Below are 16,637 nucleotides of genomic sequence, written 5' to 3' on the forward strand. Positions count from 1 at the left end.
AAATAAATAGCTGCCCGACATCCCTTCCCCCATTTCAAACCCTCGAAAACGCTCTGTTCTACCCTTTTAGGTCAGTGCGTTCTATTCTCGACAACGGACTATTCGCGAAAACCATGACTGAAACGAACGACGATGAGGTGCGCGGGGCGTCGATAAATATACTTCCCACTGAGCTACTGCTTGACATCACTGACTTGTTGAGCGCTCGCCGCGACTTTTGCGCTCTAGTAATGACCAACCATCGATTTCACTCACTCCTCGAAGAGAAACTCTACAAGATGGATTCGAGTTTAGCATTTGGATACCATGAGTCGCTAAACTGGGCTGCGAGTAGAGGCGACCTGGTTGTTGTGCGCAAGCTGATTGACTATGGCTGTGATCTCGATACGACTTTTTACCTTGCGCAGGAACCTGGGCCGCTCACTGCTATCAATCTCGCCATGCGGCAGGGTCATCTCGCAATGGTTACAGTACTCGCTGCGGCGGATGTTTGTGTTGACATGGCCCCGAACGAGAACGACAGACCCATTCTCTGCGCGCTGCGGGAGGGATGGACGGATATCTTCAAGGTGCTTGTATGCATTGGAAAAGCCGAACTGGACGTAATGGACGAGCTTGGCTATGGGCTGCTGACGATTGCAGCGTACCTTGACAACATGGAGGCTATCCGCCATCTCTTTTCCGCGCACCCCGGATACACAGAGCCAATGGAGGCCATTTCGAGCCCTTTCCATCAGGCCATATACAACAACAACTATGAAATGTTCATGTTTCTCCTGCAGAACACACGGTGCTCGCCAACCCTTCTCTCGGAAGACCGGAAAACACCGCTCGAGATGGCGAGCGAATGGGGCATGATTGCGTTTGTCAACGCCCTATTGGACGATGGAAGAGCTGTTGAGCAGTCTACAGAAACCCACAGCGGCAATGCGGTCCTGCGGGCGTTTCGTAACCAGCACTGGGACACTGTTACGCTGCTGCTCTTCCACAGAAATCCTTGTGCACCGCATGGGAGTGTCTTTATCGAGGCATGCAAGTTGAAGGACGAATTTCTAGCATGGAGAGCTTTTCAACTTTGTAATATACCTGATATTACGCGATTGGAGTGGAGGAGTTGCGCCCGAAACAACGGGCTGGCTAACCTTGCCACTAGAATGACGGAGCTGCACGACTTGAACTCAATATAAGGAGACGCACTGAAGTGTAAAAAAAAGGAAGGAGTGGACGATATAACTGTTTCAATGCAAGTACGTATGACTTGGAGAATTCATCAAGTATTGATCTTTTGCGTGTAGAAGCTGGTCAGCTCTTGGTTGAGCCTGCAGGCTGGCTGGACACATGCATGTGTGATGTTCACATTACGTAGGTTAAGGTTGGAGCTTTTCTATTTGCAGTAATAGGTCACGTAATGACTTGGAAACTGTCCAGACGTTTTGCTGGAATTCATAGTTGTCCAATTCGAATCTTGCGGAGCGCATATTAAGACGCTGTAAATGCAGAGGTGAAACACCATCCTATACTGTCCTGGCAAACAGACAAACACAATGAGAACCATTCACTAGCACAACCGACAAGAGTAAATGCCCAATGGGCACGTGCTAAATGTCCTGAAGGATGAAAAAATCGGCGTCTATGCTTTTTGGACGCCCCTCACTGTCAATCACTGGCAGTACCTCTGAAGCAAACAGCTGCGTTTCACTTTTTTTATGCTCGCACTATTTTCTCTTTCACATCTTACTTCTGCATAGTCTTGCATCGTCACAACTCAAAGATCGAAGCCAGCATCCGAAAATATGGGTGAACCGCTGATATACTCGTTGCCTAACGAACTGCTGCTCGAGATCGGGAACTGGGTCCATCCTCAACACGACCTTCGCGCTTTGGTTTTGACAAACAAACTATTCCACGCATTGTTCGAACCAAAGCTTTACAAGTCGGATAGGGCTGGAGAAGCACTACATTGAGCGGTGAAGAAGCACAGCTTGACTGTTGCCAGCAAGGTTGTCGAATACGGCGGTGATGTCGATGTCGAAAAAGATGCATCAACGCCCCTCATTAGCGCCATTGTGAAAAATGATCTCGCAATGATGAAATTACTGATCAAGGCGGGCGCCGATGTGAATAAATCGGTCTAAAGGCATGAAGACTGCCCTCTACTTGCAGCGATAATGGATGAGAACTGATTGGAATTTTTAAGATACTGGAGACGATCGGAAAAGCTGACTTGACTGCGTTGAGCTACGCAGACCACGGGCCAGTGACAGTAGCTGCTTCACTCAGCAGCTTCGAAGCCATTCAATTCCTGCTTTCGCTCCTGTCTCGTCTCAGCGACAACCCCCCCGAGTAGTCTACTCTCTTTTATGCGGCTGTATGCGGGGAGAATGTCGAAATTTTTTCTTGGCTTCGGCGACTCCGCAACTCGCACCCTGCTCAGGCCCAGGTATGGGACAAGCAGAGCACACCGCTGCAACTTGTGTGCAGGTTTGGCGAAATGGCCTTTGTCTGGGAATTATTGAACGAGGGCAAAGCGACTAGGGGAATTCCAATTGAAGAAAGCTGTGCTGTCTTGCTACTGGCATTGAGAGCAAGCCGCTTTGACGTGGTGATGCTTCTGCTCGCTCACCATGGTCCCTGCAGACCATCCGCTTAGCTGTTCTTCGAGGCATGCGCGACGAAAAACGAGTTAGTTGCGTGGAAGACTTTCGAAATGCTTTCGGCTACCAAAGAGGAATAAAAAAAATGTATGTGTCCTGCGCGGGAGAACGATCTCGATGTTTTGGCGTTGATGCTGTGGTGCAAATCTAGTTCCAACCTGCCCAATGAATGTATGGGCACAGGGCTTTGAAATAAGTTCTTTTCACGAAACACATTTTTTTTCACGACATAGCTCGTCCAAGTGATGAAAAGGAAGTTTCGAATTTACGTGTAGAGGCTTGTGTGTCCGCGCCTGGTGGTTGCAGAACAAACTCCAGTCCATTCAAACACCTAAGCCGTCACGAGAGCCGACACACCTCCAACATCAAGCGCAAACACTGTTTACCATCGTTCGAGGGGATTTCCCTTCTTAGAGTCCCTCCCTATACCATGCTTGTCATCGCATAATTTACAGACAACGTCAGCGCATCAGCAGGCTCTCACGTGTACATCCGCTTCTTTACGCCGTCTCGCACGATTCTCTCTGCCGATACGATGGTGAAATTCGACACACGCGGGCAATCACGCTCGATTCGCCGTGCAATTCATGGCGGAAACCTTGCGCACGCAAAAAAGGCCATACGGTCCGACTCGAATCTGAATGCTCTACTTAATCGCTCGAATTTGCCAATAGCGCGCGGAGGAATTATACAAGACAGCGTCAAGCCTGTCGGGCTTGTCCTCAAACCGTAATAGAAATTATTTCAGTTGGGAGTTTTGCCCTGTTGAAACTCGAATGTGGCGTTGCTTGGTCGGCAAGCCATTGGAAATGGTGACTTTGGTGGTCGAGTGCCTACTGTTGTGGTACGCTATGCCTGAGGGATGATTGCCCGTGTGGCAGTAGCCCCAAACTTCAAGAACATGTAAGTCGCATATAATCAATGTGCAAACTCTTTTCAAGGAGCGCGTGAATTACGCTGCCCACCCCTGCGCAAAAATTTCGACCATGCAAACGCTGGTCTCTCAACGCAGCCGAGTCACTTCATTCAAACCCTCCTCAGACAACAACAGCGGCAAAAAAAAAAGACCAGCTGCAACTTCCTTGTCAAAACTTAAAAAGTGCATTTCCACGGAAAAGAAAAACAATGGGTTGCTTGAACTTGACCCGCTTGCCAGCAGAAATGCTTGTCGCCATTGCGTCCTTTCTCGGAAACACTCGCGACATAAGCTGCCTTGCTCGCACAAATCGTCGCGCTTACGAAGTGCTTGACAGGTATCTATACAGATTCGATGTTAAGACGGCAAAATACAATCCGAAAGCTTTTCGATTCACTTGCTATTACTCGGGCCGCGACTTGGATATTGATAGCATCACGAAGAGGTCTCTGGACGCTGGCGCCGACATCAACTCGCTTTTTTCTGACATCTTGGTCGAGGACGAAGACGACGACGAAGAAGATGAAGAAGCAGATGAGGACAACGAAAAAGACTGTACCAAGACAGCCATTTACCTGGCTGCTACAAGCAAAAATCTGTCGCGTGTCCAGATGCTGATTGAGGCGGGTGCAAACATCAACTCGACTTGTACACGTGGCAAATCGGTGCTCGTATACGCTATTGAGGCCAACAGTCTTGACCTTGTTCGGCTCGTCCTCGCACAACCAGATATCGATCTGAAATGTGCCGGAAGAACGCGGTATCCGCTTCTCCTAACTGCAGTCGTTCAAGACTCGGTCGAAATCGCCAAAACGTTGCTACCGTTGGTTGACCCAAACCAGATCGACTGTCAAATTATAACACCACTGAGAATGGCCGTGTGGAAACAAAACTACGAGATGGTAGCACTGTTACCTTCAGACGACAGAACTACTCCGAATGAATGGGAGCTTGCTGATGTCAAGGCAGCGCTGGCTCATCCCGGGATCAACCCATCCCCTCCGATACCGTTGACTCAATCCACTTTCGGAATTGCTTGCGGCTGTTCAAGCCTGGAAATTGTTAAGCTTCTCCATAACGATGACCGCACCCATGTTGATTTTAGTTATGACGGTGAACCGCTGCCTGCACTGTTTGCCTTTTATCAGGAACAAGGCGGCAATGCCGACTTTCTCGTCCGGTCTACTAAAAGCAAGAAAGCTCGGAACGCCATCTTTCTCGAAGCTTGTGAATCAATTGATTATAAATATGCAGTAGACATATTAGCACTAGCCGCAGATGATGACAGAAAGCACGCCGAACGCTGGGCAGAGGCTGCTTCTGCAGAAGGTTGGAAGGATCTTGCGGCTGCGGTCGCGGCGAAGTGGAATGCTGCTTAGTGTATCCGTAGCGCCACAATGATGCTCGCTTAGCTTGGAGTAAGAGATTTAATGTGTACTAGTCAGGAATAAACTCAATGCTTGCTTTGTAATTGTTAGTCTTAAAGAACCAGCCTCCAAAACGCCAGTGACTGAAAGGTGAGGGGCGAGTGGTGCCTAAAGGCTTGTGCTCGACAAGTGTCAAGCAGACGGCGAGAACGCTCCAAAGAACATCCCTAGTAAAATTTAATGGTTCTTCTTCTTTCGTTTGAAAGGCATTGCGGGGTCGAAAGAACAACCATGCACTTACTACGCATGCCGACCGAGCTTTTGCTCGAGATTGCCAGGTCCATTGACAACCACGCCGACATTCGCAGGCTATTGCGCAGTCACAGCAGACTTTACGCGGTACTTTACAGACTTGTCGCCACGCAAGCTTTCTTCCGCCTTGCTCTACTCGACAGGTCATGCGCAAGCGAGAGTTGTTCTATACTTAATGCCGAAGGGTGTGGGCCGGCATCGTGACGAGACGTTGGATAGCTCGATGGAGATGGCCCGCGATATTTTCTTTTCTTTTTCTGAGCTAGATTGCTTTCACAGTGTTGACAAAAATGGGTAGCAGGGTCGTTGTTGTGCCCCCAGATGAGCTCGTCAAAAGGGTAAAAGGACAAGGCAGCACAAATTCTCGGCAAGTCACAAAGCTCTACCGTTTCTCAAAGCAGACAAAAGAATATGCGTTTCTGGGTTTCAATCACATTTTTTTGTTTCCAAAAGAACAAGTATCATAATCAACTATTTTCACTCCTCGAGACTCGCGAAAGGATAGGAAAGAAAATGGCCTCTGTTTTGGTACACAGCGGCCTTTATCCCTCTCACTTAAAGTCTCGACAGTCCCCCTCGTCTTCAAGCATCATCGACCTCGGTATTCTCCACCACAAAGCCATCACTCAATAGAAACCGTCTTCAGAGCCAAGTCACCATCAACGCCAATGCACTCCACTTGTAAGTCCCAGCCATCCCGCGAAGCGGCCCAGACCACCCCTTCTCAAAACTTGACCTTGCCCACTGATATCATCTTCTGCGTCGCCGACGTCGCAAGTCTCGATACTCTCAGCAAACTCACTCGCACTAACAAATTCATTCGTTCCCTCCTTGAAAGGCCCCTCTACCGGCTCGACGTAGCATTATCCCAGGCCGAGGATCGATGCACCAGGGCTCTGGAGTGGGCGCTTTTCCGCGAAGACGAGAGAGAGCTTTGGCTCCGCGTCGCCCAAAAGAGCATCGAAGCGGGTGCCAATGTCGACGCACCCGCCCTGTGCTATGCCTATGGCTTGGCCTGGCTCCCTCCCGTCGTGTGCGCCGTAGCGCGGAAGGACAAGCGCCATCTCGAGTAGCTCCTAGACGCTGGCGCGGACATTAATGCCGAGTACGCCCCTGGCATCTCTACCATTGCCTTTGCTGCCGTGCATCCGCCACCGGTACGGATGCTAGAGTTTCTCCTCACACTGCCGGAAATCGACCTCACCCTTCGGGGCGTCGGGGGCGTCGTGTCGCTGCTCAGCACGGCCGCCGCCTTTGACAACCTGGACGCTGTGGAGATGCTTCTCCCGCGCGTGGATCCAAATGAGCGCGATATGGACGGCTTCACGGCGCTCTTCCGCGCGGTGAATGTGCAGAATCCTGATTTGGTCGAGACTCTGCTCCGTCGTCCAGGGCTGGATCCCAACATCAGAGGGCCCAATGGAGCCACGGCCTTTCAATTTGCGTGCGGTATTGGACTGAGGGGCACAACAGAGAGTCGAGAGGTTATGCAGCTGCTGCACGACGATCGCCGTACCGACGTTGCAATGCCCGACCTCGTGCGAGAGCGGATCAGATTCCTAGTCTGGGTCTTTTGCTTCCTCTTGTACAAGTTGAGACGCTTGATTGGACAAATCCGCTTGTAGATAACGTTTCCGTGTCTTCCAACTGACTGTAAATAATTTGCGCATTAAACAGAATCAAATATGACTATTAGAAGCGTACTGTACTTGTCGCGTGCTGAATCTTGTTTACGTACCTACACAAATCTAGCAAATACATTTGACGGGCGTGCTAGACTTTGAATCGACTTCGAGATTTTATACAGCAGCAGGTACGCTGAAAATGCCAGATGTAAATGTCCATTTTCTGTCTATAGTGGGAATCTACTTTCACTTTTACTGTTTACTTTTACTGTTTTACTTCTGCTCTGTGCATTTTGTTCTTGGGGCCGCGTTCAATATTAGTCTGGTGTAACTCCTTTCTCTGGGCCATTGCGTAGCACCAGGGTACCAAAAAAGGAGCGCGATGTCACAAAAACAAAAGGCAGATCAAAAGAGAATGAACAAACCCGGGACAGATAAGGAGAACAAAAGATATAGAAAAGTAAGAGTAATACAAGATGATACTACAAATAGCAAAAAGACAAATGCTATGATAAATGGCGTGTTTCTTTTTGCATCCTCGTGAGTAACTCGGGCGGAAAATTCCGTGCATCACAAACATGCTGAAACGGTGTACCAGCTTCCAGTGCGTAATGTGGTGTGCGACATTGATGCATTTGAAGTAGAGAGACAATAAATTTTACGCTGTTCACTACTGCTAATGTTGCACACGGCGTGGGCAACCCCGTTGTGCTCCCGAGCTGAGACAACATCGTGAATTTGCACATGATCCAGGTAACCTATCCTTTCTCAGTTTTGGCATTCGGCGGGCGACCTTCAACCTAGTCTACAAGCCCCGACTTTGGATGCATAGACACTTCGGACAGACACTTCACACAAAGCAACATCTGCAGTCATGTTCAACATGGCTCGTGCAAGCTTCACTACGCTTCCCAATGAGATGCTCATCAGCATTGCCAGGCTCTCGGATTGCTTCCGCGACTTCAGCAGCCTGGCGCGAGTAAATCGACACGCGTATGGGCTCCTGGACATCTGCCTCCTTCGTCACAGGGTCTCCATGGAAGAGGGTCGATCAGCAACCCTCGTCTGGGCATTGACGGCCGCCGGTATCGACGAAGAATTCAGGCTACTCATGGTCAACAAGGCCATCCACGCCGGCGTCGACGTCGACATGGGCATTAGCCTCGCCCACTTTCCCGACGCCGGCATCCCTCGAGTCAACCCCGCCCACTTTCTCGACAAAAATAATCCGCGACGTAACCACGAGCAGTTGAAGGTGTCTGCCGTGGGAATCGCAATCAGCCGAGGCTACTTCCGGGTAGCTCACCGGATGCTGGAAGCAGGGGCAGAAATCAACTTAGAACCGTCCCCAGACGTCAGCCCGCTCTCGGAGAGCGTCGAGACACAAAACACGGACGCTGTCAAATTCATCTTGACACAGCCTGGGACGGATGTGGACAAGCGGCAGCCCAAAGGCGAGACCATTCTCGAGAGGGCTTTGACATTTTCCACGGCCGAGATTGTTCAATTAATCGTCTCACATGTGGATATGAGCCGCAGGGAGTACTCCGGCGGCATCCAGATCTTCCTGCTTGCCGTGCAATCCCAAAACCCGGAGATGATGTCGGCAGTGCTGTCCAGCGAGCACCTGTCTCCCAATTACCAATTCGTGACGAATATCAACAGGCGGAATCCAGACACGGTCTTCACATTTTCATGCACCATGAGCGATGGTGGTATCGTGCGGGTGCTGCATGATGACGATCGTGTAGATGTAGATTTTGCTAGGGATGGGTATAACCTTGGTGCGCTGAATGCCTGGAAACACCGACGCATGAATCATGTCAAGTTTTTGATGCGTTCCAATAAATCCAAGACGGCCAAGGGCTCAATATTCTGCCTTGCTTACTATCATGGAAATGTCGGCTTTGCCAAAGGAGTTTTGCGGCTGGCTTGTGCTGAGGTTGCTGCCAATGAAGCACTTGAACAGGCTGCCCAGACGATCATGGACAATTCAATGGACACCGAATAGGCAATGGAAATTATAGACTATTTATTGATTTTAAATTGGCCAGTCTGTGGTCTCGATATTGTTGTAATAGATGCATTTTCGTTCTAGTCAGGCTTGTCGAGTCGGTGGATGACGGACACAGATAACGTGAAGTAAAAACAAATAGAGTTACTCGGTTACCTAAAACGCGGCGATGAGGAAAGAAAAGTGGTAGATTAAAACGAACTAGAGCTAGCTGCTCGGGAGTAACATGCATACCTGGTGTCTCAGCTTGATTATGCCTACCAATTCCGACCACGAAAGACGTTCTGCCTCTTCACACCAGCTTCGCATCCGTTCATAGCTCATGACGGCGATTCGAATACAGAACTTGGCGACGCGATAAACATAGTGGCGAACTGCCCAAACAAATACACGGTCGCTGTTGTAGGCGACCCTCCCGGTAATATCGGCACGCAGGAACAGAATGACATCCTCGTGGCATCCCGACATTGCATAGCCAAAAGGGGACAGGCCAATAGTGCACACAGTGTTAAATTCAACGCCGTGATTAAAGAGAAGCCTGACCATTTCGATATAGCCTATCCTGCACGCAACAGAGAAGGCGGTTTCGTGATAAACGGTGCCTCCACTTGGTACAGGACCCCTAGACAGCAGTCCTGGATCAACGTGGTTGCTTTCCAGGAGGCATCGGGCCATGTCCAAATTCCCTTTTGAAACCGCAATATGGATGAGACCTTCAGTGGAGTAGTGATATGTATCGCGCTTATCAAGTAAGTTCAAAAGTTGATGGGCAACCGGCAGGTTATTCCATTTCACAGCGCTCCGAAGCGGGCTTTCGTTGGCATAGTCTGCGCTGTTTGGATCAAAGCCAGGACTCTCAAAGATGGCCTCAAATATTTCAGAAAAACCTCCAGATATTGCGCAGAAGATCGGCGAGCGGGACCATCCGCTAATCTTGTTCACATCCGCGTTCAATTTCAAGAGACATTTTACCATTGCGCCGTTTCCCGCCAACACTGCCTGATGAAACGGCGTTCGGCCACGAAAAAATCCAACTGACAAAGGCAATGAAACATCACCTGTGCTGAATATGCAGTCGATATTCGCACCAGCACGGAGTGCCTTGTCGAGTATGCCAAAGTTGCCGAACAACGTAGCCCAGTGCAGGGCAATTAAGCGACCCTTGGCATCCTTATCCTTGCCATGTCTGATTTGCGCATCGAATTTGTAGAGGAATCCATCTAGGACCGACCGGAGCCATGTGTTTGTTCGGGAAAACCTGCTAATGTCGCCTTCGTCGTTGAGCTCGGCGGCGATCTCGAGCAATATCTCGGCTGGGAGTCGTAACAAGTGCATAGTGCGGAGCGAATTCTTGAATGCGAAAACAGTGGTCAATTTTAATCGTTTAGTGTTGATTGCCCAATCGTATATTTCCAAGGCAAATTCTGTCAGGTGGAAATCAGAATAGCCCGTTTGTCTGGTGGTGCGTTTGGCTCAAGGCGGCTGGCTCCGCTCCGCCCTGGGAGCTGGGCGGGAAAGAAGTTGCGGGCGGGAATAGAGTCAAGAAAACAAGAATATGAATGAACTACATTCCAGGAACTACGAGGCACTGGTCGACTTGATTTTTATACACAATTTAATCGAGACAAATTGCCAAGCGCAGCCTCTATAAGCTACCTACCTGCGAATGCACTGGTTCCCATCGGCAGCTACCCGCAAGCACCGTCAAATTCAGCCGCCTCGCTTGGTCCAATGGCCAACTTGTCGGCGTTCTGAAGCTGCTTCTGATTGCAATCTTCTGATTCAAATTTTGATGGGCTCCGGTGTAGATAAAAAGCACCATTATCTAAAAGCCTCTTCTTCACTCTTGTTTGTAGTCAATCAATGATGCACAGATACTATCAGGTTCCTTGTCGATCGAACTGGAGTCGAACTTGGCGTCTAGACGCTTCGCCTTGAGAATGATTGTCGCGCAGCCATCAGAATGTCATTTGTCGAGCATGCCGTGGTGGCTGTCCTTGTCAGTAACTGACGGCTGACGGCTGGAGCCGGCAGCCTTCCACCGATTTGGGAGCAAAGTTCATATGTGTGGCCGGGTAAAATTATGCTGGCCGAGCCATCAAACCAAGGAGGCACTCTATACAATGGAATGAACAAGCATCTATTCATCTTGAACACGGAACAGGAGCATGATGCCAGCTTCCATATTGCCCATTCCGCAGGCTACAATGCTTGTCGGGCCAGATTCTTGGGTTTGAACGTGAGTACATCGCGTCGAACCCATGGCCGCTGTTCGCCAGCATATGAAAGTTTGACTTACCTCTAGAATTCAAGACAAGACCGGCGTCGCAGTCTTACGGGACCATGCGTAGATTTCACAATGATGCCCTTTTATACAGCGGGAACATCGAAAGCTAGTGTCATTCCCAACAACATGGACAACGAATGACTGGCTGGCATTGAGGTACTATAGTATCATGCGGCACTGACCGCATTTTATTACAGCCAAACAATTTTCTCGACAGTTTTAAAGAGTAAGCTGGTGCATGGGTCACCAAAGCCGCTGGACCGTGCCTTTAGATAGATTTCGTGGATGTTGGAGAGAAATAGTGCACGGCTCGCGGCCAATGGGTTTCGATGCGCCAGCTTGTCTTTAACAGTAGGTTAGGTTCCAGTTCATGTACTCAGGTGGCTACCCCAATGAGTCTTTAACGTTAATAACAAATGAATCTCATTCCTGATTTGCAAAAAGGTGTTCCAATAATTAAACACGTGCCTTTCACGGAACAGTGAGCAGCTAGTATCTCGGCACTTCCACGAGCCGAATTATACCTTCCACCTCCATTCAGCCGATCAATAAAAGCACACTATAGGGCTTTTTTATAAAGTTATCTCTATAGAATTCTTATATTCCATTCTGCAACCTTGTCACTACTACTTACGCCATTTCCTGGCGTCACCATGTGGCACGGAAAAGCCGTGCCATTGTTCCTCTACGCTTGACTGCGTGGCAAGTTTTGGTAACGAGAATCGTCGCGATCGCTACAGCATCGTGTTGAGCCAAGTACTATGAAGACAGTCTCACTACGTAATGCACATTAAGCGGTGGCTGTTGCACGCCGTACAAGAACCTGTGTGGACATTTAATCCCGTCGGCGGAAATGCAACATCCCTTGTCCTCCTTGGCTTTCATGTGCCCTAAATAAACAGAAGTCCCGGCCAAAAGTCCCCTTTCCTTCCCCATAGGGCATGTGGTATCGCACTAAGAGGTAAAGAGCGCCCAAATGTATCTCTCACGCTTGCCACCTACTATGTAAATGACGGGGAATCGCGGGGGTGGATATCTGTTGAGATGCCTCTTGAGGATTACTCTGTTAATATAAATAGATACTACGGTTATCTAATGTGTCGATTTGGCGCAGATTAGGAAGGAGAAAATTGGGACTTCTGTTATTTTAGAGTGCTTACACACCATGCCATAGGCTGGGGTTACAATGCGTCGGGTCATGATAGCCCAATGCGGGAGTTGCACGATCAATTTTAGTACAGGATTAAACAATATTAGTTGCGCGACACAAATATATTATTAATTCTCGCACTACGTGTTTTACTATAGTTTACCTGGGTATATCAGAGGCTAAGAGCCAGGATAACTGAGAATAACTATATAAACCCGTAACCAGTCTGGCACGTTAGAGACGGATCCCAGGCTCAGTTCACTTGGAGTTTCTCTTATCATACCCTCCATTCTTGTCGTAATTTTCTACAGTGTTCAATATGGAGCTGACTAAATTTCTCGCCTTCCTGGCAGTCTCTCTGCCTGTTGCCTACGGTGCGCCAATGCAGGCGACAAGCAACCTGCACCCTCGGATTTTGGAGGCTATGAAACGCGACCTCGGGCTGAACGCCGAGCAGGCCACTGCTCGTGTGGCGAGGGACCTTCACGCCAACAATATCATTATGCAGCTACGCGGTTTGGTTGGCGACTCATTCGCCGGTGCTTGGATTGGCGCAGACACGATCAACATCGGCATCACTGACCATTCCTTGGCCGATGTGGTGACTGCTTCTGGCGCCACGCCTATCACCATGACGAATAGCTTATCCAAGCTGGAGAATGCCAAGTCCAGCCTTGATAAGAAGTTTGTTGGCCAATCTAAGACCATGGAATCGACTTCGGGTTCTCCCTCCGGCATCGCGTCATACTTTATTGATGTCGCCGCTAATAAGCTCGTCATCAAGGCTCTCGTCAACAGCCACGCCTATGCTGAGAAACTGGCCTCACAGGTTGGGCTCGCTGCGTCTGAGTTTGAGGTGCAAACTGTCAAGGCGATGCCACGTACAATAGCCACGGTCGAGGGTGGCGATGCCTACTACATAGACGACAGCTCCCGCTGCTCTATCGGCTTCTCGGTGACTACAGGTTTTGTGTCCGCTGGCCACTGTGGAAATCCAGGCTCTTCTGCCACAACTAGCAACGGGGAGACCTTGGGAACCTTCGAGGCCTCTGTTTTCCCTGGCAGTGCTGATATGAGCTATGTCAGCACTGTAAGTGGAACAGACCTCCAAGGCTACGTCGATGGCTATGGTCAAGGTAGCTTGCCCGTATCAGGCAGCGATGAGTCTGCCGTCGGGGCCAGCATCTGCCGCTCTGGCTCTACCACCGGAGTGCACTGCGGCACTGTCAACGCTAAGGACGCCACTGTCAACTACGCTGAAGGAAGTGTCACAGGCCTCACTCAGACAGACGTCTGCGCTGAGCCCGGTGATTCAGGCGGCTCTTGGTTCTCCGGCTCCCAGGCGCAGGGCGTCACCTCGGGAGGCGATGGAGACTGTACTAGCGGAGGAACAACATACTTCCAGCCTGTCAATGAGATTCTCCAAACATATGGGCTTACTCTGGTCACTGCATAGCTCAGGTTATATTTGAGTTGAAGTGCCTGGCTCTTATAGCCTGAGTGAATTGCTGTCCGGAAAAGACAAACATCAATGATAAGGATAGCTAGCATGATAGTTTATAGTTTATATAAGAGCAAGTCCTTCTTCTAGCCCGGTTCTCATTTTAGGCACACTAGAGAGAGGCTCAGGGAGAGCTCAGAAGAGGTCACCGAGCTGTGAAGGCGTTGTGTCGCCTTTGTTGATACGCTGTAGCAATGAGCTCAGCTACTCTTTGCAGTATTTTCTCGTATTAGGCTGTTATGCATCGCGCTTCTTTCCTTCAGCATCGGCCAGGATGCCGTGAAAAGATAAACCAGCACCTTTCACAAGTGTCCGTAGTTAAGCAGTCAGCTCGCTTATCACAACTTCAAAAATCTAGACAACGGTACTCAGTTGGGTATACTCCTCCAGATTGAAGCGAAACACGTGCACCTAGATTGCAATGTGCGACAATGTAGAAGGAATATTGTACTGGATTTGGCAGGCGGTGGATAATTGAGAACAGACGAGAAAATAGATAATGCGGCATCTACTAGCAAGAGACAGGACCTTTTCATAGTCTGATGCATTCTTATATCAGGGTTTAATTGACCTGGTACGACTTCCAGCCTCCCCCGTTCTGCACAGCGACAGCTTGGCTTCTGAACGCTGTCTGCCAGCGGCATCGCGGGCCCCTCGCAGCCAACTCGATACTTGTTCAGATGTGGAGAATACGCTTGATCAGACGTGAAGCGCAACATAGCCTCTTGCGTTTAATGTCAATAATAGCCTGGATTAGATGGTACTTGCGGCCAAAGGTGTACGGATCTGTCGCGTTGTGTCATAGCACAGCCACAATCACGGCATCCGCGATGGAAACATTCGAGTAGTTACCACTTCTTCTCGCATTTTAACTCCGTAAATAAAGCCTGCTCAGATTTCGAGGTCATGGACTTGTTTGGCTGCCAGCCCAGACTGCGTAGTCACTCCGGCCGCCAGGCAATGAGTTTGAGCAGGTACTCTAGTTCCGTCGTGTCCTGCTTCCTTCCCATCTTGCGAAATTTGCGACACTGGAATCATTTTCTCTCATCCCCATCAATCTTGACTTTTTTCTTGGTTATCCAGGTATTATTACAAACCAGTTTCACCGCGATGGATTGGCAATGCTTCCCCAACGAGATTTTCATCGTGATTACTTCTTTTGCAACCATCCCCACCATCAGCCGCATTGCACGTACCAATCGCACGATGCGCAGTCTCCTTGCAGACAGAATCTACACGATGGATTTGAAACGTCGAGAAAGGAAGGGCAGAGTGTCTCGGGCCCTGCGCTGGGCCTTGTTCGCCGCGCGAGACTTTCACGAGCAATACGACTTCGATGTGGACATGACTGTGGTATTTGCCGTGGCGCGAAAGGCTATTGCGGCCGGCGCTGATGTTAACATTTGGGTTGAAATGGGACATAATCGGCTCTTAGAAGGGAGTTTTCATCATCTACCGCCCACACTCCTCGGAATTGCCGCTTCGACAGGCGACGTAGCACTGGCTCAGCTGCTGCTGGACGCCGGCGCCGACGTCAATGCCGGATATCCCCCCATTCATGCTGCCACAGCTCATGGTAAGCTTCACATGATGAAGCTTCTTTTCAATTACCCAAATATACGTTTGGCGAATTTCCATACTGTCTACACTAGTCTCTTGAGCAAGGCTGTCGACACAAATTCCATCGATGCTGTGAAGCTTGTTATTCCCCTCGTGGGCCCTCGGACTTCCACCGAATTGCAAAGGGAAACGCCAATCCACAATGCAGTCCTATTTCAGAATCCTGAGATTGTTGCCGAGCTTCTTAGATGCGAATTCATTGATCCGGACACCCCGAGACACGTCGAACCTGGGCCGCGCAAAACACCTTTTACATTGGCATGCTGCCTCCCCAATATAGAGATTGTGAGGCTTCTTCACGATGATTTGAGATTTAATGTAGACGGCTATGTGTGTCGGCTTTCTCCCATTTACTTTGCCCTCATGCATGACCAGTATCCGGCTGCAGAATTCCTGATTCAATCCAAGAAGGCCGAACGTGTTCACTACAACGCCATGCTCTTTTTTATCGAACGCAACATGCTCAGAAGAGCTTATCATCTTCTTTTTAGGCTTGAGACCAAGATCGGGCCACAGATTGAGATTTTGATAGGCCTAGCAGAAAGGAAGGGTCACCACCAGCTGGCTGTTGACCTTCGTACACAGCGCGATAAAGAGGCTTCGGGTTAGGGTCGGTTTTGCAAAGGAATTTTTGTCAACAAACAACCAAAGGAGCAATATACGTAGTCAGGGTTTCGCAAAGTAGCAGCTGGTTGTTTGAGGCTGTAGTGAGGCTTGCGTCCGTGTCCAGTGGCACACTTGCGGTCAGCGTCTCTAACAGGAAAATTAAATCCAAGCGCGTCTCTCATTCATCTTCCTTTCTTCATCCTCTTAATCATTTTCCACCAAAGCTAAAATGAACAATAGTTCTCAGTTGACAGTGTGAGTTCTCTGACAGTGTCCCGGCGAGATCATTGGGGCAGTTGGCGGGCACTTGGATCAGCGCTCAACTCGTCAGGCGAGGCGCTGTCGTCGACCCCGACTGAATTACGAGCAGGATTTATGTTGCAAAAACCTGGCAACACCTGTATTCTATGCTTTTGTACCTTACTAAGTGTCAGCTTGGATGATGAAGCGCTGTTGACCAGTTGACCTCTCCCGGCAGTCCGTATACATGATTACGGGAACACTCCGCCTGATGCCATTCACATCACGAATTGGGCAGCTAGGCTTTACTGAAATGTATCCTTTGGTGCCCTGTCACTTGGATTA

General features: G+C 49.5%; 8 protein-coding genes across 8 annotated transcripts; 7 read left to right on the forward strand and 1 right to left on the reverse strand.

Annotated features, from left to right (window-relative positions):
• Window positions 1–113: 113 nt before the first annotated feature.
• LMH87_001754 (uncharacterized protein) lies at window positions 114–1,187 on the forward strand (the record flags this gene model as incomplete). Its single annotated transcript, XM_056193085.1, has 1 exon — window positions 114–1,187. One exon carries the CDS (start codon window positions 114–116, stop codon window positions 1,185–1,187), a length of 1,074 nt encoding a protein of 357 aa, XP_056050157.1.
• Window positions 1,188–3,815: 2,628 nt separating this feature from the next.
• On the forward strand, window positions 3,816–4,949 carry LMH87_001755 (uncharacterized protein; the record flags this gene model as incomplete). Its single annotated transcript, XM_056193086.1, has 1 exon — window positions 3,816–4,949. The coding sequence occupies one exon, from the start codon at window positions 3,816–3,818 to the stop codon at window positions 4,947–4,949; it is 1,134 nt and encodes a 377-aa protein (XP_056050158.1).
• Window positions 4,950–5,917: 968 nt separating this feature from the next.
• On the forward strand, window positions 5,918–6,322 carry LMH87_001756 (uncharacterized protein; the record flags this gene model as incomplete). The annotated part of the gene is made up of 1 exon (XM_056193087.1): window positions 5,918–6,322. One exon carries the CDS (start codon window positions 5,918–5,920, stop codon window positions 6,320–6,322), a length of 405 nt encoding a protein of 134 aa, XP_056050159.1.
• Window positions 6,323–6,412: 90 nt separating this feature from the next.
• Window positions 6,413–6,874, forward strand: LMH87_001757 (uncharacterized protein; the record flags this gene model as incomplete). The annotated part of the gene is made up of 1 exon (XM_056193088.1): window positions 6,413–6,874. One exon carries the CDS (start codon window positions 6,413–6,415, stop codon window positions 6,872–6,874), a length of 462 nt encoding a protein of 153 aa, XP_056050160.1.
• An 874-nt stretch (window positions 6,875–7,748) lies between these two features.
• On the forward strand, window positions 7,749–8,885 carry LMH87_001758 (uncharacterized protein; the record flags this gene model as incomplete). Its single annotated transcript, XM_056193089.1, has 1 exon — window positions 7,749–8,885. The coding sequence occupies one exon, from the start codon at window positions 7,749–7,751 to the stop codon at window positions 8,883–8,885; it is 1,137 nt and encodes a 378-aa protein (XP_056050161.1).
• Window positions 8,886–9,095: 210 nt separating this feature from the next.
• On the reverse strand, window positions 9,096–10,223 carry LMH87_001759 (uncharacterized protein; the record flags this gene model as incomplete). The annotated part of the gene is made up of 1 exon (XM_056193090.1): window positions 9,096–10,223. The coding sequence occupies one exon, from the start codon at window positions 10,221–10,223 to the stop codon at window positions 9,096–9,098; it is 1,128 nt and encodes a 375-aa protein (XP_056050162.1).
• Window positions 10,224–12,644: 2,421 nt separating this feature from the next.
• LMH87_001760 (uncharacterized protein) lies at window positions 12,645–13,781 on the forward strand (the record flags this gene model as incomplete). Its single annotated transcript, XM_056193091.1, has 1 exon — window positions 12,645–13,781. One exon carries the CDS (start codon window positions 12,645–12,647, stop codon window positions 13,779–13,781), a length of 1,137 nt encoding a protein of 378 aa, XP_056050163.1.
• Window positions 13,782–14,936: 1,155 nt separating this feature from the next.
• On the forward strand, window positions 14,937–16,055 carry LMH87_001761 (uncharacterized protein; the record flags this gene model as incomplete). The annotated part of the gene is made up of 1 exon (XM_056193092.1): window positions 14,937–16,055. The coding sequence occupies one exon, from the start codon at window positions 14,937–14,939 to the stop codon at window positions 16,053–16,055; it is 1,119 nt and encodes a 372-aa protein (XP_056050164.1).
• Between the last annotated feature and the right edge of the window lie 582 nt (window positions 16,056–16,637).

This window comes from Akanthomyces muscarius, chromosome 3 (assembly GCF_028009165.1).
Source record: "Akanthomyces muscarius strain Ve6 chromosome 3, whole genome shotgun sequence".
In the NCBI taxonomy this organism is placed as follows: Eukaryota; Fungi; Ascomycota; class Sordariomycetes; order Hypocreales; family Cordycipitaceae; genus Akanthomyces; species Akanthomyces muscarius.